Source organism: Salvelinus namaycush, chromosome 19 (genome assembly GCF_016432855.1).
Source record: "Salvelinus namaycush isolate Seneca chromosome 19, SaNama_1.0, whole genome shotgun sequence".
NCBI lineage: Eukaryota > Metazoa > Chordata > Actinopteri > Salmoniformes > Salmonidae > Salvelinus > Salvelinus namaycush.
The window spans coordinates 25,684,666-25,707,255 of NC_052325.1; the positions used below are offsets into that span (position 1 = coordinate 25,684,666).

At 41.3% G+C, this 22,590-nt stretch overlaps 1 protein-coding gene across 1 annotated transcript; it reads left to right on the forward strand.

The window, feature by feature from the left end:
* The first annotated feature begins 20,055 nt into the window (after positions 1–20,055).
* Positions 20,056–20,642, forward strand: LOC120063769 (gamma-crystallin M2-like). The gene has a single exon (XM_039014063.1). The coding sequence runs from the start codon at positions 20,079–20,081 to the stop codon at positions 20,640–20,642; it is 564 nt and encodes a 187-aa protein (XP_038869991.1). The 5' UTR covers positions 20,056–20,078.
* The last annotated feature ends 1,948 nt before the right edge of the window (positions 20,643–22,590 follow it).

Genomic DNA, 22,590 nt, shown 5'->3' on the forward strand with positions numbered 1-22,590 from the left:
GCCCTACAGTCATGAGCTGCCCTTCAGTCATGAGCTGCCCTTCAGTCATGAGCTGCCCTCCAGTCATGAGCTGCCCTCCAGTCATGAGCTGCCCTCCAGTCATGAGCTGCCCTCCAGTCATGAGCTGCCCTCCAGTCATGAGCTGCCCCTCAGTCCGGAGCTGCCACTCAGTCATGAGCTGCCACTCAGTCATGAGCTGCCACTCAGTCCGGAGCTGCCACTCAGTCATGAGCTGCCACTCAGTCCGGAGCTGCCACTCAGTCCGGAGCTACCACTCAGTCCGGAGCTGCCACTCAGTCCGGAGCTGCCACCCAGTCCGGAGCTGCCACCCAGTCCGGAGCTGCCATTAGTACAGAGTTGTCCCTCTGTCCTAAGCTACCTCTCTGTCCGGAGCTACCTCTCTGTCCGGAGCTACCTCTCTGTCCTGAGCTACCTCTCTGTCCTGAGCTACCTCTCTGTCCTGAGCTACCTCTCTGTCCTGAGCTGTCTCCTCTATGTAGGAGGGGCCTTAGTGAAGGTTCCTGGACCATGGTCGGGGGCGAGGGTCGCCACTCAAAGGACGCTAAGGAGGGGGACAAAGACAGTGGTGGAGTGGTGTCCTCGTCCACCGCCGGAGCCGCCACCGCGGACAGATGCCCACCCAGACCCTCCCCTTGAGTTGTAGGGGTGCGCCCAGAGTTCGCACCTTGAGGGGGGGGTTCTGTCACGTTCCTGACCTGTTTTCTGTTGTTTGGTATGTGTTTATTGGTCAGGGCGTGAGTTTTGGGTGGGCAGTCTATGTTTTCTGTTTCTATGTTGGTTTTGGGTTGCCTGGTATGGCTCTCAATTAGAGGCAGGTGTTTGACGTTTCCTCTTATTGAGAGTCATATTAAGGTAGGTTGTTCTCACTGTTTGTTTGTGGGTGATTGTCTTCCGTGTCAGTAGATGTTACCACACGGGACTGTTTCGGTTTGTCTGTTCCTGTTCGTGTGTTCTTCGTTTCATGTAAGTTCGTAGTTTAGGTCTGTTTAGTTCGTTTTGTTATTTTGTATTTCTAAGTGTTATTTCGTGTTTCGTCGTTTTGTTTAATAAATCATTATGAATTCACACCCCGCTGCACTTTGGTCCAATCCTTGCTACTCCTCTTCGGATGAAGAGAAGGAGGAAGCCCGTTACACTATGTTTGTATTGAGTATGTTTCTACCATGTATTGAGTATGGTTCTACTATGTTTGTATTGAGTATGTTTCTAATATGTTTGTATTGAGTATGTTTATACTGTGTATTAATGAGTATGTTTCTACTATGTTTGTGTTGAGTATGTTTCTCCTATGTTTGTATTGAGTATGTTTCTACTATGTATTGAGTATGTTTCTAATATGTTTGTATTGAGTGTGTTTCTACTATGTTTGTATTGAGTATGTTTCTACTATGTTTGTATGGAGTAAGTTTCTACTATGTATGGAGTATGTTTCTACTATGTTTGTATTGAGTATGTTTCTACTATGTTTGTATTGAGTATGTTTCTACCATGTATTGAGTATGTTTCTACCATGTATTGAGTATGTTTCTACTATCTTTGTATTGATTACGGTTCTACTATGTTTGTAATGAGTATGTTTCTCCGATGTTTGTATTGAGTATGTTTCTAATATGTTTGTATTGAGTATGTTTCTACTATGTTTGTATTGAGTATGTTTATACTATATAATGAGTATAGTTCTACTATATTTGTAATGAGTATGTTTCTACTGTGTTTGTATGGAGTATGTTCCTACTATCTATTGAGTATGTTTCTACTATGTTTGTAATGAGTATGTTTCTAATATGTATGTATTGAGTATGTTTCTAATATGTTTGTATTAAGTATGTTTCTAAAATGTTTGTATTGAGTATTTGTCTACTATGTTTGTATTGAATATGTTTACACTATGTAATGAGTATATTTCTACGATGTTTGTAATGAGTGTGTTTCTACAATATTTTGCGTATGTTTCTAATATGTTTGTAATGAGTATGTTTCTACTATGTTTGTAATGAGTATATTTCTACTATGTTTGTAATGAGTATGTTTCTACTATGTTTGTATTGAGTATGTTTCTCCTATGTTTGTATTGAGTATGTTTCTACCATGTATTGAGTATGTTTCTACTATGTTTGTATTGAGTATGTTTCTACTATGTACTGAGTATGTTTCTACTATGTTTGTATTGAGCATGTTTCTAATATGTTTGTATTGAGTATGTTTATACTGTGTTTTTAATGAGTATGTTTCTACTATGTTTGTATTGAGTATGTTTCTCCTATGTTTGTATTGAGTATGTTTCTACTATGTATTGAGTATGTTTCTAATATGTTTGTATTGAGTGTGTTTCTACTATGTTTGTATTGAGTATGTTTCTACTATGTTTGTATTGAGTATGTTTCCACTATGTTTGTATTGAGTATGTTTCTACTATGTATTGAGTATGTTTCTACCATGTATTGAGTATGTTTCTAATATGTATGTATTAATTATGTTTCTAATATGTATGTATTGAGTATGTTTCTACTATGCATTGCGTATGTTTCTAATATGTTTGTATTGAGTATGTTTCTAATATGTTTGTATTGAGTATGTTTATAATATGTTTGACTTAAGTATGTTTCTAATATGTTTGTATTAAGTATGTTTCTAAAATGTTTGTATTGAGTATTTTTCTACTATGTTTGTATTGAGTATGTTTCTACTATGTTTGTATTGAGTATGTTTCTACTATGTTTGTATTGAGTATGTTTCTAATATGTTTGTATTGAGTATGTTTATACTATGTTTGTATTGAGTATGTTTCCACCGTGTTTGTATTGAGTATGTTTATACTATGTTTGTATTGAGTATGTTTCCACTATGTTTGTATTGAGTATGTTTCTCCTATGTTTGTATTGAGTATGTTTCTCCTATGTTTTTAATGAGTATGTTTCTACTATGTTTGTATTGAGTGTTTCTACTATGTATTGAGTATGTTTCTACTATGTATTGAGTATGTTTATAATATGTTTGTATTGAGTATGTTTCTACTATGTTTCTAATGAGTATGTTTCTACTATGTTTGTAATGAGTATGTTTGTAATATGTTTGTTTTGAGTATGTTTCTCTCATGTTTGTATTGAGGATGTTTCTACTATGTTTGTATTGAGTGTGTTTCTACTATGTAATGAGTATATTTCTACTATGTTTGTAATGAGTATGTTTCTACCATGTTTGTAATGAGTATGTTTCTACTATGTAATGAGTATATTTCTACTATGTTTGTATTGAGTATGTTTCTACTATGTTTGTATTGAGTATGTTTCTAATATGTTTGTATTGAGTGTGTTTCTACTATGTTTGTATTGAGTATGTTTCTACTATGTTTGTATTGAGTATGTTTCCACTATGTTTGTATTGAGTATGTTTCTACTATGTATTGAGTATGTTTCTACCATGTATTGAGTATGTTTCTACCATGTATTGAGTATGTTTCTAATATGTATGTATTAATTATGTTTCTAATATGTATGTATTGAGTATGTTTCTACTATGCATTGCGTATGTTTCTAATATGTTTGTATTGAGTATGTTTATAATATGTTTGACTTAAGTATGTTTCTAATATGTTTGTATTAAGTATGTTTCTAAAATGTTTGTATTGAGTATTTTTCTACTATGTTTGTATTGAGTATGTTTCTCCTATGTTTGTATTGAGTATGTTTCTACTATGTTTGTATTGAGTATGTTTCTAATATGTTTGTATTGAGTATGTTTATACTATGTTTGTATTGAGTATGTTTCCACCGTGTTTGTATTGAGTATGTTTATACTATGTTTGTATTGAGTATGTTTCCACTATGTTTGTATTGAGTATGTTTCTCCTATGTTTGTATTGAGTATGTTTCTCCTATGTTTTTAATGAGTATGTTTCTACTATGTTTGTATTGAGTGTTTCTACTATGTATTGAGTATGTTTCTACTATGTATTGAGTATGTTTATAATATGTTTGTATTGAGTATGTTTCTACTATGTTTCTAATGAGTATGTTTCTACTATGTTTGTAATGAGTATGTTTGTAATATGTTTGTTTTGAGTATGTTTCTCTCATGTTTGTATTGAGGATGTTTCTACTATGTTTGTATTGAGTGTGTTTCTACTATGTAATGAGTATATTTCTACTATGTTTGTAATGAGTATGTTTCTACCATGTTTGTAATGAGTATGTTTCTACTATTTAATGAGTATATTTCTACTATGTTTGTATTGAGTATGTTTCTACTATGTTTGTATTGAGTATGTTTCTACTATGTTTGTATTGAGTGTGTTTCTACTATGTTTGTATTGAGTATGTTTCTACTATGTTTGTATGGAGTATGTTTCTACTATGTTTGTATTGAGTATGTTTCTACTATGTTTGTATTGCGTATGTTTCTACTATGTTTGTATTGAGTATGTTTCTATCATGTATTGAGTATGTTTCTATTATCTTTGTATTGAGTACGGTTCTACTATGTTTGTAATGAGTATGTTTCTCCGATGTTTGTATTGAGTATGTTTCTAATATGTTTGTATTGAGTATGTTTCTACTATGTTTGTATTGAGTATGTTTATACTATATAATGAGTATAGTTCTACTATGTTTGTAATGAGTATGTTTCTACTGTGTTTGTATGGAGTATGTTCCTACTATGTATTGAGTATAGTTCTACTATGTTTGTAATGAGTATGTTTCTAATATGTATGTATTGAGTATTTTTCTACTATGTTTGTATTGAGTATGTTTCTCCTATGTTTGTATTGAGTATGTTTCTACTATGTTTGTATTGAGTATGTTTCTAATATGTTTGTATTGAGTATGTTTATACTATGTTTGTATTGAGTATGTTTCCACCGTGTTTGTATTGAGTATGTTTATACTATGTTTGTATTGAGTATGTTTCCACTATGTTTGTATTGAGTATGTTTCTCCTACGATTGTATTGAGTATGTTTCTCCTATGTTTTTAATGAGTATGTTTCTACTATGTTTGTATTTAGTATGTTTCTACTATGTATTGAGTATGTTTCTACTATGTATTGAGTATGTTTATAATATGTTTGTATTGAGTATGTTTCTACTATGTTTCTAATGAGTATGTTTCTACTATGTTTGTAATGAGTATGTTTGTAATATGTTTGTTTTGAGTATGTTTCTCTCATGTTTGTATTGAGGATGTTTCTACTATGTTTGTATTGAGTGTGTTTCTACTATGTAATGAGTATATTTCTACTATGTTTGTAATGAGTATGTTTCTACCATGTTTGTAATGAGTATGTTTCTACTATGTATTGAGTATGTTTCTACTATGTATTGAGTATGTTTCTCCTATGTTTGTATTGAGTATGTTTCTACCATGTATTGAGTATGTTTCTACCATGTATTGAGTACGTTTCTACTATGTTTGTAATGAGTATGTTTCTCCGATGTTTGTATTGAGTATGTTTCTAATATGTTTGTATTGAGTATGTTTCTACTATGTTTGTATTGAGTATGTTTATACTATGTTTGTAATGCAACACACCTTTACTCAGTATCGATATCAAAGTCATATAATCTACTACAGTAAATATAGCTCTTTGTGGAAGTTGATGACCTCCATACACAACACCCCTTTATTTACCCAGGACCTCCTCTCTGTTGGAGCATCAGTCAGTGACCTTCAGTCTCGCACCATGAGCCCAACCATAGTTAATAAGCAGATTAATATAAAGGAGGCATTTCTCCTGTTCTCCTGCTATTCATCACATCTGCTTCTCTCTTACACACGCGCACACGCGCACGCACGCACGCACGCACGCACGCACGCACGCGCGCACGCGCACACACACACACACACACACACACACACACACACACACACACACACACACACACACACACACACACACACACACACACACACACATACTAACAGGCTAGGCAAAACAGGGTTGGAGAAAGCCTTGAACCAGTCTCCCCTAGTGGCTGCGTCCGTCCTGTGTGTAATGCCCTGGGACCGGATTTGTTGGTAAAATATGCCAGCACCTTGAGTGTGTGTTCATGCCTCGTGTTCAGCAGGTTTATGCATATCCAGTAGCTATTAAACTCCCCTTGCGGAGTGTGTGTGGTAATGTACAGTGCATGCGTGCGTGTGGTGATTTATGGTGCTTCAAGCCTGTCACTTTGTGTGGAGGGGTGGGGGGACGGGGGGTCACCAGGGTTGAGGAACTGATTTAAATAATGATGTTGCACCTCTGAGATTTCAGAAACACTCCATTATTGAGGACACTGACCTCCTCCATCAAGAGATTGAAGTATGCCAACTGACTGGTTTACAAAGTATAATGACGGTTTGAAATTACAGTCTCCCTACATAATTATGAATGATGAGAATCTGTTTCAGACGTAATTATGCACTATAGTTGTATTTTATTTTTGCGATGGGAGAGTTCAACCAATGGCGTCTTTGGTTGATTGAGCCTGCTGTCTGATCTACAGATGAATGGAGTCATGTTTTGTACCAACTATTGTGGCCTTTGTGTTTTTCTGATTGCCCAATCACTCCAGCAGCAAGTAGATATGGTTGTCCTTGTTCAATAGAGCCATTGGACTTGTCTCAACGATTTTCCCGATCTGCCAGGACATTGCAGGATATTTAGGTTGACTCATTTTTTGTAAATACTACAGCGTGACGGGAGCCCTGCTTCCTTGTTCCCACCCTCGAAGGCAGGCTTTTCAAAACGGGGGCGGTTGTAACGAGTGCGCTGAGAGTTGGGGAAGCAAGTTCAGGGAGTGAGTGTTTGAAATAAATGAATGAAACAATAAACACGTAACACAAACAACGCACCGACATGAAAACAGAGTCAGTAACACCTGAGGAAAGAACCAAGGGGAGTGACAGATATAGGGAAGATAATCAAGGAGGTGATGGAGTCCAGGTGAGAGTCATGAGGCGCAGGTGTGCGAGACGATGGTGACAGGTGTGCGGGATAATCAGCAGCCTGATGACCTAGAGGCCAGAGAGGGAGTATACGTGACAGCGGTACTAGTTTACAGGTTCACAGGAGCTATGTTACCGTGCACTGTCTATCTGAGATGGCTAAATAATTAGCTACAATGGCTGCTTCTGATGATTCCTCTTTCCAAGAAGAGCTGGACGATGAAACAGGGAATTGTGCTTAAATAAATACCTTTGGCTGTCCTGGCTTGTTTCAAAGTCAGATGATGTTGAGCTTCAGCTTATTCCAGGCTGAACGCTTTCATCCAATGGGTTTACAGGCTCTGTACTACTAAAGCTGGTGTCAAGGTTCTCATCAGCAGCAGCAGCAGCAGGATTAGTCTGTAGGACACACAGTAGTCAGTGATTGAGAATGAGCCAACATTTTACTACTTTGTCCCCATCAATACACACTCCAACAAGGTACTGTATCCACCCAGCCCCATCATGTCAATAGATCATGCATACTAACCTTCACACACAATACCCACCCCCAACAGACACCAGTCAGACACCCACACCATCCCCTCCTTACTAATACGCCCTTTTATCCAGTTTAGACTTCAAGCCTTGCATGAAAAATCAACTAAGCCTCCACAGTAGAATTTGTAGCCTACTTGTAAACACACCAACTATGACAACAAGACACAGACCATGTTTATACCTAGCTCCAGTATACTTATTTGCTCATCATGGTGTCATGTAAAGATTTAGTAGATTTTCGTGCGATTGTGGTGGTTTACACTACTTCCTAGTGATGAGCTTGATGTTGATGGGATCGGACTCCAAATATAACAAATAGTCACGTTAGACTCAACAATACTTAGTTAGCTCAGTTGAGACTTCAACTCCGTTTTGAAATCCTCTGGCTTAAAGTGCTGGCTACAAACATCAACTGCATAGACCTCCGCGTGGCTTTACTATGTCCTGAAATCGCTATGAATTCTGGATAGTGTGGTTTGCTTACAACCAGGAAATGTAGCTGGCCCGTTTCTACTGGTGAGATGCATAAAAGCTTGTATATGCGTGATGTGAGGAAATTCTAAATTTGTATAACACATATGATATGTTAATAACATATTAATGGGCATATATAGTAAAATAGAGCAGTGGTGTAATTTCCCTTTAAGGTTTTAGATACCACCTTTTTTTCTAAGAGTGTAGGACTGTAACATAGTTCTGTCTTCATAGAGAGCCAGCCAGTCTCCAGGCGCAAGAGGAAAGACAGTTGATGTATCGTTATTACTGAACAGACACCTCCTGGGGGGTTATCTTTCAACTATTACACTGGATTTAACCTCACTCTCTGTCTCTCTTTCCACACCCACTGGCTTCCTGTTCTCAGAACGCTCCCTCTCGTCATAAAAAAATGTCTCACTTCCTCACTGTCTCTGTACCCATTTCTCTATGCTCTTTTCTTCTCCTTTCCTGATTTCACTCCCTCCCCATTTCCCCCATTTCCTTCTTGTGTCTCTCGCATCTTTCTCCATCCCTCCCTCTCTTTCTCTCCCAGCATCTCTTCTGAGTCACCTTCACTCCCCCTCTCCTCTCCCTCTCTTCACTCCCCTCTCCTCTCCCTGTCTTCACTCCCCCTCTCCTCTCCCTCTCTTCACTCCCCTCTCCTCTCCCTGTCTTCACTCCCCCTCTCCTCTCCCTCTCTTCACTCCTCCTCTCCTCTCCCTCTCTTCACTAAGCCTCTCCTCTCCCTCTCTTCACTCCTCCTCCTCTCCCTGTCTTCACTCCTCCTCTCCTCTCCCTCTCTTCACTCCTCCTCTCCTCTCCCTCTCTTCACTCCTCCTCTCCTCTCCCTTCTTTCACTCCTCCTCTGTGTTTTATAGCTAAAAACTGTTATTCTGCTCGGCAGCAGCCAGACTCCTCTTTGTAATATTTCATTCATCAGAGCAATTAAAGCGGAACATTGGTTTCAGTGGTGATAATTAGAGAGAGAGGATCTAACCTGAGCAGCACTCATTTACCGACCCGGCCCAGGCTATATCAGGGCTGTTACCCATTGTCTTGTCAAGCAATTGTGTGTGTGTGTGTGTGTGTGTGTGTGTGTGTGTGTGTGTGTGTGTGTGTGTGTGTGTGTGTGTGTGTGTGTGTGTGTGTGTGTGTGTGTGTGTGTGTGTGTGTGTGGTGATGGTGGACAAGTGGTCCGTAATAGGAGCAGGTCTGTTGGAGGGGGATACACCACATCAGCTCTGTCTCCTACTGTGGCCAAATATTAGACAAACCCCTCTAACCCTGTGTCTCACCCATTCCCCCTGCCCCCCTTTCTCACTTTGGGCACAAATACTTTTTGAAGTGTTACAATACCCAAATTTGATTTGATTTGAGTACCGGTATTATTGGTAGAAATTCATCAATGTGTAGGATACATTATCATAATTATTGTAATATTATGTAATTTACAGTAGTTGAGTGCCATCGACATCATACTGTATAAAGTCATTCCAAGAGCATATCATCTATGTGTGCTTGGTAAACTACTACATCAACAGACTGGTAGATCAGAGGGTTAGAACCCTCTGTTAAGCAACATCTGTGGACGACCACTGCTTGCCAATTTCATTCCTAAAGATCTCATGTTGTAGCAATTATGCCAAAGTAAGAGCTATTATGCCATGTAATGAGCCATAGCATTGGCTAATCTGCCTCAACACTGGCAGTGTCAAGCCTGTCTCTTTCACTGAATCAAAATGTGGACATGGTTATCATATGCACTTGTTACTGTTAGAAAGTGTTTTTATTTGGTTCATTCGTTATAAAACATTTTCTTAACAAGTTCAGTCAGGCCTATATATTGATCTGATAGCAGTGATGTAGAGATGAGATTGTGTGTGTGTGTTCTGTGTGTGTGGTGTGTGTTCTGTGTGTGTGGGTGTGTCAGCACTGTCAATCTAGGGCTAATTCCCTGTGTTTACCCCCTCTGAAGAATCAGCCAATCATGCAATCCTGCATTACCTATTCAAACTCACGACACGGGGGATCAACCAATGAAAGAGCTGTTTGATCTTGACCTCCTGAGAATGAACCTGCTGTGTCTAAGTGTGGGTGTGTATGCGTGCCTAGGTTACCTCTAAACCAGAACTCAAAACCAACCCTTTTCTGGATGTTAATGCTATTGAACTTCTAGAAAGTTCTCTACGATCTGAGAATATAGGACAATGCATGCGGTTTGGAGTTCTGACCTCACACAACACTAAACATTCTCTTTTACAGGGACAAGCTGAGGTAAACTGCTTCAGTTTTCTTTTAAAAGCTATGAAGTGACATTTCACGGACGGCGCTGCTAACATCTCAATAGTAATCACCTAGAACCTGAGACGCTTCATTTGGTTAACGATGTAATGCATTGAGGAGGCAGAGGAATCTACTGCTAATTCAATGCTTTAATGAGCCTAGTAATTAGAACTAAATGTTAATTAACAGTAAGTATTAAGGCTCAGTGTGTGTGTGTGTGTGTGTGTGTGTGTGTGTGTGTGTGTGTGTGTGTGTGTGTGCGTGCGTGCGTGCGTGCGTGCGTGCGTGCGTGCGTGCGTGCGTGCGTGCGTGCGTGCGTGCGTGCGTGCGTGCGTGCGTGCGTGCGTGCGTGCGTGCGTGCGTGCGTGCGTGCGTGCGTGCGTGCGTGCGTGCGTGCGTGCGTGCGTGCGTGCGTGCGTGCGTGCGTGCGCGCGTGTTCGTACGTGCGTGCATGTGTGTATTTGTGTTCGTGCGTGCATGCATGCATGCGTGCATGTGTCTCTGCATGTGTGTGTGTGTTGTTGGCTAGTTGTTTCTAGCTGAACTCATTGGAATGGGAAGTCATCATCAACCCATAGACAGGTGGGACTCTCAGGCCCATTCCTGGCCTTTTTGCCACCGTCCTCCCCAGCAAAACTAGAATCGTGTAGCCTACAGTGTTGGCCCGCAATGGAATCCCCACCTGTGACTAATCATTTCAGCTAGTTAAGCTCTGAATATCAGCTACCCAACTTTATCAAGAGTTATCCTGAGCCTACAGTATTTGCAGTCAGAATCCATGTGTTTACACAGTGAGAAATGCACAAGTATTTTCTTTTTCACTTGGTTGCAGCTTGACAAAAATATATGAATACAAACTTTAAATCACTGATTATCATGACAATTTAGCCCACAGGGTGAAACTCCCGGACAGCAGTTGTGAGTAGCCTGATTTTACATTCCAGATATTGTCCATTTATTTTCACCTGTCCTGGTTTAGGATATATTGTTTGTCATATTCACATCAAAGTACATTTTTTATTTGATTGGGCGCCTTTTAGGTTAGGCTATTTGATCGGAGAAACGTGCATGATGTAAAAAGTGTCCGTCTCATGACATCGTCATACAGTTGATCTCCAGCCTGTAGGCTACAGAAATTGTCAATCTTTCTACCATTGGCTATAGGCTACATGATTTATGTTGGATAATTTTTTGACAGAACATTGGTAGAGTGCCACAGCAGTGCTTCTCTCCAACAGCACCCTGGAGAAGCGCGCTGGGCATGGACAATATTTTGCCCCTGCCTTTGACAAAGTGGGTACTGCTTATCACGGGGCGGCATCAGGTATATGTAAGATATATGTGTTGTTGGAGGTGCGTCTTGGTGAGTTTAGCTCGGGAAATGCAGCCCTCGTCAATCTGCCACCCTAGGCATCAGCCTAATCCTGCCTAATGAGCAGGCCGGCCCTGGGTGGGAGGGATAGTGAACTATGGATATCACAGCAAGCTCCAAGATTGAGTAGAGGAACCAATACACTGACTCTGCATCATACAACTACAATCACATAGGAAGAAATAAACTGACACTATAACAAAACTATTAAAATGGCACTGAATCTTAAAGGAAAAACAGCCTTGGGCCTATTTCTTCAAAGCATTTGATCCAGACCAAAATTATCTGGGAAAGAGAGGAGAGAGGAAACGTATGGTAAGAACATGTGAGACCGAGAGAGAGAGAGAGAGAGAATGAGAGAGAGAGAAAGAGAAAGAGAAAGAGAGAGAGAAGCAAGAGAAAGAGAAAGAGAGAGGGTGCGAGCCAAAGAGAAAGAGGGAGCGAACGAGAAAGAGAGAGCTAGAGGGACCAAGTGAGAGAGAGATGAAGCAAGAGAGGTAAAGAGAGAGAGTGTTTTTTTCTCTGCAGCACTCTGTCTGTTCTTTGTTCACGGTGGCTGAGCAGAGTGGAGCCACAGCTGGTCCTCCGGGAGCACTTGGCACGCGATCAGCCCTGCACTGGGCACACTCACAACCTAGCCCCAACAGACACACACTACAGTCACAACAACGCCAAACAAACACTGCACTGCATGCACACACACTTACATATAGTCTAAACATACACAGTCGAATGCACACTGATACACACTGAACCACAAACACACAGTATGTGCTTTTCCAGTGTCCATTAGCTCAGTGCTACTACTCTGCCTGCCTGTAGTTGGACACAAGCGTTGTGACTTTTAGTGGACTAAATAACAATAATAATACATATTTTACATTAAGATAATTTTTATTAACAGCTTAACCATAAAGACATGTGATAGACATACATAATAATGACAGAAAGAAAGGTGTGGCATTGTTCAAACTTGAAATATCACATTTATTAAAAGCTAGATTAATTTTAAACTGAACAAAAATATAAACGCAAAATGCAACAATTTGTAATATTTTACTGAGTTACAGTTCATGTAAGGAAATCAGTCAAATTAAATGAATTCATTAGGCCCTTGTCACGTTCCTGACCTGTTTTCTGTTGTTTTTGTATGTGTTTAGTTGGTCAGGGCGTGAGTTGGGGTGGGCATTCTATGTTATGTGTTTCTATGTTTAGGTTCATTGGTATTAGCCTTGTATGGTTCTCAATCAGGGACAGGTGTTTGACGTTTCCTCTGATTGAGAACCATATAAAGGTAGGCTGTTCACACTGTTTGTTTGTGGGTGATTGTCTTCCGTGTCTGTGTATGTCGCACCACACGGGACTGTTTCGTTGTCGTTCGTGTATGTAGTCTGTTCCTGTTCGTGCGTTCTTTGTAAATTGTAAGTTCTCAAGTCCAGGTCTGTCTACATCGTTTATTTGTTTTGTAGTTTGTTGAAGTGTTTTCGTGTTTCGTCTTTACTTTAATAAATATCATTATGTCTAATTACCACGCTGCACATTGGTCCTCTGATCCTTCTCGCCTCTCCTCGTCTGAGGAGGAGGACGACGTTGACTGCCGTTACAGCCCTAATCTATGGATTTCACATGACTGGGAATACAGACATGCATCTGTTGGTCACAGATATCTTTTTTTAAAAGCTAGGGGCATGGAACAGAAAACCAGTCAGTATCTGGTGTGACCACCATTTGCTTCATGCAGTGCGAAAAACCTCCTTCACATAGAGTTGATCAGGCTGTTGATTGTGGCCTGTGGAATATTGTCCCACTCCTCTTCAATGGCTGTGCAAAGTTGCTGGATATTGGCGGGAACTGGAGCACGCTGTCGTACACATTGATCCAGAGCATCCCAAACATGCTCAATGGGTGAATTGTCTGGTGATTATGCAGGCCATGGAAGAACTGGGACATTTTCAGCTTCCAGGTATTGTGTACAAATCCTTGCAACATTGGGCCTTGCATTATTATTCTGAAACATGAGATGATGGCGGCGGATGAATGGCATGACAATGAGCCTCAGGATCTCATCACTATCAATGCAATTGTGTTTGTTGTCCGTAGCTTGTGCTTGCTCAACCCCACCGCCACCATTGGGCACTCTGTTCACAACTTTGACAGCAAACCGCTCGCTCACACGACGCCATATACATGGTCTGCGGTTGTGACACCGGTTGGACGTACAGACACATTTATTAAAAGGATGTTGGAGGCGGCTTATGGTAGAGAAATAAACATTCAATTATCTGGCAACAGCTCTGGTGGACATTCCTGCAGTCATCATGCCAATTGCACACTCCCTCAAAACTTGAGACATCTGTGGCATTGTGTTGTGTGACAAAACTGCACATTTTAGAGTGGCCATTTATTGTCCCCAGCACAAGGTTCACCTGTGTAATGATCATGCCGTTTAATCAGCTTCTTGATATGCCACACTTGTCAGGTGGATGGATTATCTTGGCAAAGGAGAAATGCTCAGTATTTTTTGTGTGCAAATTGTAATGGGGTCCTGTGTGTAGCTGGTGTAGAGAGTCAGATGCAGGACAGCAGAAATTAGTAATTAACGTACTTTACTCAAAATACAAAAATACAAGGCAAATATACGAGCCCACAATAACAGACCGAATTACAAAGAACAATCACTCACAAACAAACATGGGGAACAGAGGGTTAAATAATAAACAGGTAATTGGGTGAGAGAAACTAGGTGTGTAAGACTAAGACAAAACAAATGGAAAATGAAAACTGAGTTCAGGTACTGATTGAATTCATATTTAAACTCGTTGACAAGTTTTAATGTCTGTGTCTTAGGCCCAGTATGTTTGCGTGTCTAGTAGAGCCACGGCTCTGTCTGTCTGTCTGTCTCGCTCTCTTCCTCTCTATCTCTCTCATTATATATATATCTCTCTCGGTCTCTCTGTCTCTCTTCCTCTTTCTGTCTCTTTGTCTCTCTCTCTCTCTCTCTCTCTCTTCCACTCTCTCTCTCTGTCTCTGTCTATTCAATTCCAAAGACTTTATTTGCATGGGAAACTCTCTCTCTCGATCTCTCTTTTTCTCCCTTTCACTCTCCCTTTCACTCTCTTTCTCTCTCTCTCTGTCTCTCTCTCTCTCTTCCTCTCTATCTCTCTCATTATACAGTATATATATCTCTCTCGGTCTCTCTCTGTCTCTCTTCCTCTTTCTGTCTCTTTGTCTCTCTCTCTCTCTCTTCCACTCTCTCTCTCTGTCTCTGTCTGTTCAATTCCAAGGACTTTATTGGCATGGGAAACTCTCTCTCTCTCTCTCTCTCTTTTTCTCCCTTTCACTCTCTCTCTCTCTCTCTCTTTCTCTCTCTCTCTCTCTCTCTCTCTCTCTCTCTCTTTCTCTCTCATTATATATATCTCTCTCGGTCTCTCTCTGTCTCTCTTCCTCTTTCTGTCTCTTTGTCTCTCTCTCTCTCTCTCTCTCTCTCTCTTCCACTCTCTCTCTCTGTCTCTGTCTATTCAATTCCAAGGATTTTATTGGCATGGGAAACTCTCTCTCTCTTTTTCTCTCTCTCTCTCTCTCTCTCTCTCTCTCTCTCTCTCTCTCTCTCTCTCTCTCTCTCGCTCTCGCTCTCGCTCTCTCGCTCTCTCTCTCTCTCTCTCTCGCTCTCGCTCTCGCTCTCGCTCTCGCTCTCGCTCTCTCTCTCTCTCTGTCTCTCTCTGTCTCTCCTAATGAAGACCAGTTGTCTCTGCGCCAGGAAAACAAAATAAAAGGAGGTATAAATGGCAGCACCATCTGGCGCCTGCCCTGCCTGCTGAAGAGAGGGGGATGAGCAGAGGAGGAGAGAGAAGAGGGGGATACTTTTTGAGGAAAGGTGAATGAGAGGAGGATGATATCTGCCCTGCGAAGAAGAGGAACGGGGGAGGAGAAGGGAATGGCGAGGGAAATGAAAGGCGGAGAAGAGAAGAGGGGGATGATTCCAGGTTTATTTCAATCATCAGGTTTAAAACAGAACTGTCTCTCCATCGCAGGTTGATGTTTATTGTCATGAATCTTGTCGTGGAGACAGAACTGAGCGATTTCTGCTAGCTGGGCCAGCTGCAAAGTCCAAATTCATGAACATTTAAGGTTAGGGCTAGGCATTAGGATTAGGCATGTGGGTAAGGTTGGGGTTAAGGTTAGGGTTAGGTTTAAAGAGCTGAGCTGCCTCCAGGGCAAGATTAATGACAATAAGTGCCAACCTGCCTCCCTCAGCTGCCCCAGGCAGGCAGGCTCCTCTGAGCATGCCTAAACATGCTGGCAGGAGGCCCCAATGAAGCATTAGGTCCCCTAGGACCCCTGATGACAGACTAACTGGGCTATTTATGCCTTCGCTGTGAGACGCTGCCAGGAGGTCCGCTGTCTAACAAACGCTACTCTATTTCAGGGCTGACTTCACAAAGACACGTTCTGGGCAGAAACATCACACTACCGTGGAGTTGGCTGGTTAATAGAAGGAGACATTCTCAACCATGGTAGTGTACTGTACCGTGTAGTGCCTTGAGACATAATGATTTGGGATCAATAGATGATGTCTAGGGATTCATTTAGAAGCCCAATGAAGGTCTCGTAGTTGAATGTGATATGACATCCCGTAGCCTCGTACCTGACAACACACGTTAGCTGTGATTATAATCATGATTTCGGAGGGCCTCTTGTGCCTTATTACTTTATTAAACAAAACGAATGTGGCATTGGAGACATGATGAGAGAGACAACCTTTTCATAACAGAGTCTGAAAGCATGTTGAGGACAATAATTGGAAAATATAATGATGAAAAACATTTTAACAGGGAGAAATATAATTTCACTGAAACATTTTTTTAGAGTAGGTGCCCTACACACTTTCAGGAGGTTTTAATTTCATGAAAAACTTTATGTAACTTTGAACCCTGGGGCCTAACCAGCAGCCTAAACTCTCAGAACTGCAGCCTCACTCAACCGTTCATTATTCATTAATGACCTCAGTATGAGTATTCAACAATGCCGTGGTAGAAATGTAATTAACTGTCAGTTCATCAGGTAGGAGATTCCGGCCATTCATTTTAAACACTCAACTTTCATATCCTTTCAATCCTCACACACGCACACGCACACGCGCACACACACACACACACACACACACACACACACACACACACACACACACACACACACACACACACACACACACACACTGAGTTAATAAAACATTAGGAACGCCTTCCTAATATTGAGTTACACCTCCTTTTGCCATCAGAACAGCCTCAATTCGTCTGGGCATGGACTCTACAAGGTCTCGAAAGCGTTCCACAAGGATGCTGGCCAATGTTGACTCCACTGCTTCCCACAGTTGTGTCAAGTTGGCTGGATGTCCTTTGGGTGGTGGACCATTCTTGATACACACGAGAAACTGTTGAGTGTGAAAAACCCAGCAGCGTTGCAGTTCTTGACACACTCAAATCGGTGAGCCTGGCACCTACTACCATACCCCGGTCAAAGGCAATTAAATATTTTGTCTTGCCCATTCTAGTGGTTAGAGCGTTGGGCCAGTAACAGAAAGGTTGCTGGATCGAATCCCCGAGCTGACAAGGTAAACATCTGTCGTTCTGCCGGTGAGCAAGGCAGTTAACCCACTGTTCCAGTTGTACAACTGACTAGGTATCCCCCTTTCCATCCCCCCTCGAATTGCACACAAACACAATCCATGTCTCATTTGTCTCAAGGCTTAAAAATCCTTCTTTAACCTGTCTATCCCCTTGATCTACACTGATTGAAGTGGATTTAACAGGTGACATCAATAAGGGATCATAGCTTTCACCTGGATTCACCTGGTCATTTTATGTTATAGGTGTTCCTAATGTTTTGTCAAGTACCCTGTGCTGAAGTCCGAGTCAAGTCCAAGTCTGAGTCACGAGTCGAGTCACTAGTCCATTCATTTATTAGGTCTTAATGTGCAATGGTTTCTAGTCACCACCAGATGTCAGTATATCACATCTCCCTAATGAAAAACCCCAACTAATTTACTATTCATCACTACCTCACAAGTTCTACTCAATACCTGTGTTTCACTACTTATTTACTACATAAATTAATGGTAAGTCAGGCTCTCAGCTCCTTTTTTGTAATCGCCCACTGATATTTGTGTAGGTTTTTTATTGCAGAGTGAAAACTAAAGGGCGACTGTTCAGAACCTGGCTATGGGATGCAAGGGGGAAAGTAGGAGGAGGGTAGAGAGATGACAAGTTAAAAGACAGCCTACTTTTCTATACTCAAAGGGAGAGACAGACAAATAGCAAGACTGTTGTTTTACTATTAAACTCAATACTAGTATTGTTTTCGTGAAGCAATTTGTTTCTTAACCAAGCAAAGCTAAATAGTAAGCTGATGACTGGTGGTTACAGGGAAGGAAGAGAGTCACTTGCGTGTTGTGTCAACTATGATCGGAGGCGGAGCCAGAGCGGAGCCTGCCTGCCCGTCTGCCCACAATCATCGCTTGCTGCCCGGCAACATGTAGATGTAGTGTGCCGGGTCCTTCCCACTGCTACAGAACAGAACCCTCGCTGCTCTGTGCACCCAGCTCTGCTAATATTCTGCTTATCATAGTAGTCTATCCAGTCCAAGTGCAAATACAAGTCACGATGAGGTGAGTCTAAGTCACTAATTGTCAAGTCCAAGTCGAGTCACTAGTCAAAATCGGGACTGAAATTGAGTCCGAGTCCTGGACTTGAGTACTACAATACTACATACACACACTGTGGAATAATTAGACAGGTGTATCCGTTGAGATTGCTTTCCTTCAGATGAATTAGCTGGTCATAATTGGCCAGTGTTAAATCAATAATATGAATCTGCTTCCTATAGCTCATTATCCCCAGGGCTGCAGATACATTATTATCTGACCGCAGACACACCACTGTATTTTCTTCCACCGCAGTTTTAGCTATATTCTCAGCCCTGTGGCTGCACTTAGGCTAAACCAATTTTTTTGTCATTCACCATATTTAAACTTTGTGTTGCTGGTAACTGAATGGCAGTTTTTGGAATCATAGTGTTGATTGTCTGAACTATTATTTTGTAACACAAAGACAACTCTGCCTGAGTATGGTTCTCCCTTTGACCCCAGATAAATCCAGTTTAGTGAGTGTTTACTGAATGTTTTCCAATTAGTCTGTGCTGTAATAAACATCAGTTTTATAGCTGTAGTATTATTATGAAGGCTCATTAATGAACCCAGAGAGTTAATGGAGCGACGTACCTTTGTACCAGGAGGAGAGGTGCTGACTCAGGTGGCAACAGGACCAGAACTAATCGACTTCTAGAACCCGGGGAGTGTAGGGAGATGAAGGAGACATTGACGTACTGGAACAGTTAAACGTTTCAGAAGTTTCTTAAGCAAACTTGAAATGTTCTTAGTGTACACAGTGGTTCATACGTTTCCTAAGCACACACAAAGATTCTAAAATACTTTGCCATGTGCTGCCTGGCTGTATGTCTGTGCCCACCACTCACCCACGCACCAGCCAGAGACCCAGAGATTACACACTCTGTTAATAGAAGCTTTTATCTACTCAGCAGCACCACACTTCAACTCTGTAGAGTGGTTGGCTACACCGACACATGAAACAGGTTAATTGACATCTTCACATACTCCAATAGTGTTTTTTAGAGTCTGATACGGCACCTTATAAACATTTACAGTTATATATAATGTTAGCTTAATGGAATTCAAGTAGGGTGTGAATGACTTTAATTGAAGTACTCTAATATCAATTGGGATAGAAACGTATTTAGCGTGTGTGGCTGGTGTATATAGTCAGGTGTAATTATGTCTAAGAGGGAGAAATGTCATTTGGTGTGTACGGGAACAATTAGCCTTGAATAAAGATCATTATGATAATTTTTAAAGACCACATTAATGTTTTTCGATACATACATTAACATGTTTATAAGATCAATTCACACAAAATGAATTAATGTATTAAAGGAATGATCTTTCCAAACACAATACATATTGTCAAGTCAAATGTATTTAAAGTGCATTTTACAAGGGTCACAACACACCCGTTCTGCGTGACCGCAAATAATCCTTTCATAATACTGAATATGGACAAAAACCTCAAACTTAGGAAGGTATTGTGCAATGAACAATATGCACACTTTACAATTCCAAGGCTGTAACTCTACATTGTTAACCCTTTCACAAAGGCTTTGTGTTATTTTGTTCTGAGAGAAACAGCCTTTTTAAGGTCTTTTGAGAGACCCAGTCCATGGAATGTGGACAAACCTCAGTGCATTATGGGCCTCTATGCCATGTTGCTAAGTCAGCGGTTTGTACAATGGGGCCACAGGTATAAAAAGAAAGGTTTTAAACCAGTAGGATATCAGTTCCAGAGCAGCAGCAGCAGCAACAGCAGGACCCCCCCACGAAGCAAGCCAAAATGCCCAACATGAACAGCAGGATAGTCTTCTACGAGGACAGGAACTTCATGGGCCGCTCCCATGAGTGCAGCACCGACTGCCCTGACATGTACTCCTTCCTGAGCCGCTGCCACTCCTGCAAGGTTGAGGGTGGCTGCTTCATGCTGTATGACCGCCCCAACTACATGGGAAACCAGTACTTCATGAGGAGGGGAGAGTACGCTGACTACCACATGATGGGAATGGCCAATGGTATGAGATCCTGCCGCATGATCCCAATGCACAGGGGATCTTACAGGATGAAGATCTACGAGAGAGAGAGCTTCGGCGGTCAGAGCCACGAGATCATGGAGGACTGTGACAACATCATGGATCGTTACCGCATGTCCAGCTGTATGTCCTGCAACATCCAGGACGGCCACTGGCTCATGTATGAGATGCCCCACTTCAGAGGCAGGATGATGTTCATGAGGCCTGGAGAGTACAGGCACTTCAGCATGGGTATGGGAAGCATGGGTGGCATGGGCGGCATGGGTGGCATGAGGTTCCAGAGCATGAGGCGTATCAACGAGTCCTGGTACTAGATGCTGCTCTTTACAATGATGTAAATGAGACAAGCCATTGAATACAAATTTTGAAATAAAAAAAACTCCAAGTTATTTTTTCTTTCTTTCTGAGGAACAAATATAATCATATTCATTCTGTAATGCACCTTGATATAGTACTTGTCATCAAAAGCTCTGAAATGCCACAACTGTCTGCCCACAACCTTTGACCATAATTCAACATATTTAACGCTCCATGAGACCATTCAACTCATTAGAATGCCAATATACATGGACAGTGATAGCTGTTGTTGATAATAACAGCTCCTAGAGAACATCCCATAATGATTTATTATTAAAGAAACAAGGTCTTTACCTCTCAGTCTGGTTCAATACACTTTATCAGCTCCGTAAGCTAAATAAACAACCATCACTGTCAATGGGTATTGACTGTTGAACTACAGTCAAAGGACAGTACACAGTGACCTGAAAACAGTGGAGATTTTACTTGAACAGACCATTGATGTTGGCCCACAGTAGAAGGAGAGTATTTACATGGACAACATTGTTATGTGTGTGAATGTGAGAGTTGTGAATGCCTGATGCCATTGGGAGGCCTGGGGAGGCCTGGTGACTCTCCAGGATCAGTCTTGATGTAGGATGGCAGGTTCTGGGCTCTGACCTGTAATTGTTTTGTCATTGATTACCACTTCATGAGTTGTGACTGTCTCTCTGTCCCTCTGGAATCTCACTCAGTCTGTCTGGATGGCACTGGGCCTAGCTGAGAGTTGGAGTGTGTGTGTGTGTGTGTGTGTGTGTGTGTGTGTGTGTGTGTGTGTGTGTGTGTGTGTGTGTGTGTGTGTGTGTGTGTGTGTGTGTGTGTGTGTGTGTGTGTGTGTGTGTGTGTGTGTGTGTGTGTGTGTGTGTGTGTGTGTGTGTGTGTGTGTCAAAGCTGGGCTGGAGTTGCTCACTGCTTTTAGCTTTTAAAGAAGTTGAACTCTGGCAGATGGACAGTCTGGTTCTCTATATCAGTACTAAAGCCAAGGCCCAACTCAATTCATTGCAGATAAAAGCAAACTATTCACCACTTTATTAGGCTCAGTACACTGTTCCTCAATCAGTTATTAGATTAGTTAGGGTTAGGGTTGTGGCTAGGGTTAGGGTTTAACCTGGATGTGGACATGAAGCTAGGGTTAGGGTTGTTTGTGGTTGTGTCTAGGGTAAGGGTTTAACCAGGATGTGGACATGAAGCTAGGGTTAGGGTTGTTTGTGGTTGTGTCTAGGGTAAGGGTTTAACCTGGATGTGGACATGAAGCTAGGGTTAGGGTTGTTTGTGGTTGTGTCTAGGGTAAGGGTTTAACCGGGATGTGGACATGAAGCTAGGGTTAGAGTTAGGGTAGGTGCTATGTGGGTGCGTCTGAAATGGCATCCTAACTCTAAAATGTTATTTCAATATCCCAACAACTGTAATCCTAACCACAACCCTAACCCTAGCATCATGTCTACATCCCGGTTCAACCCTAACCCTTAGCTTGCCTAGATAAGTAAAGGTTACAAATTTTTTTTTATTATGTGAGCTACACATAAAATTATACTTTAAGGAAAACTGTTTCATGTTTGCGGCCATGGAGCACGTACCTGGGGTCAATTAAATTGATAAGCTTCTTGAAACCTTCCTTTTCGACTGTGCTAATTGTTAGCATGTCCTTAGCAATGCAATGCATAATAGCATTTGTGATGTCTTTGTCTTTTCGATGTTAGCTGTAGGGCATAAACGCTGTCAGTGTTGACTGCTTCGGTCAAACATCCCTAGATTGGCTGGTGCTTGAGGGGCGTTTATCAATACTGTGGTGCAAACTCAAACTTCCTGCATGTTCCAAAGAGTGATTTTGCTTCAGATGTTGAAAAAGGTTTGTCGTATTACCGGACTTCGTAGTCACCTGTCTATGGCACAATTTGCACCGAACATTGCTCTGCTCTTTGTCGG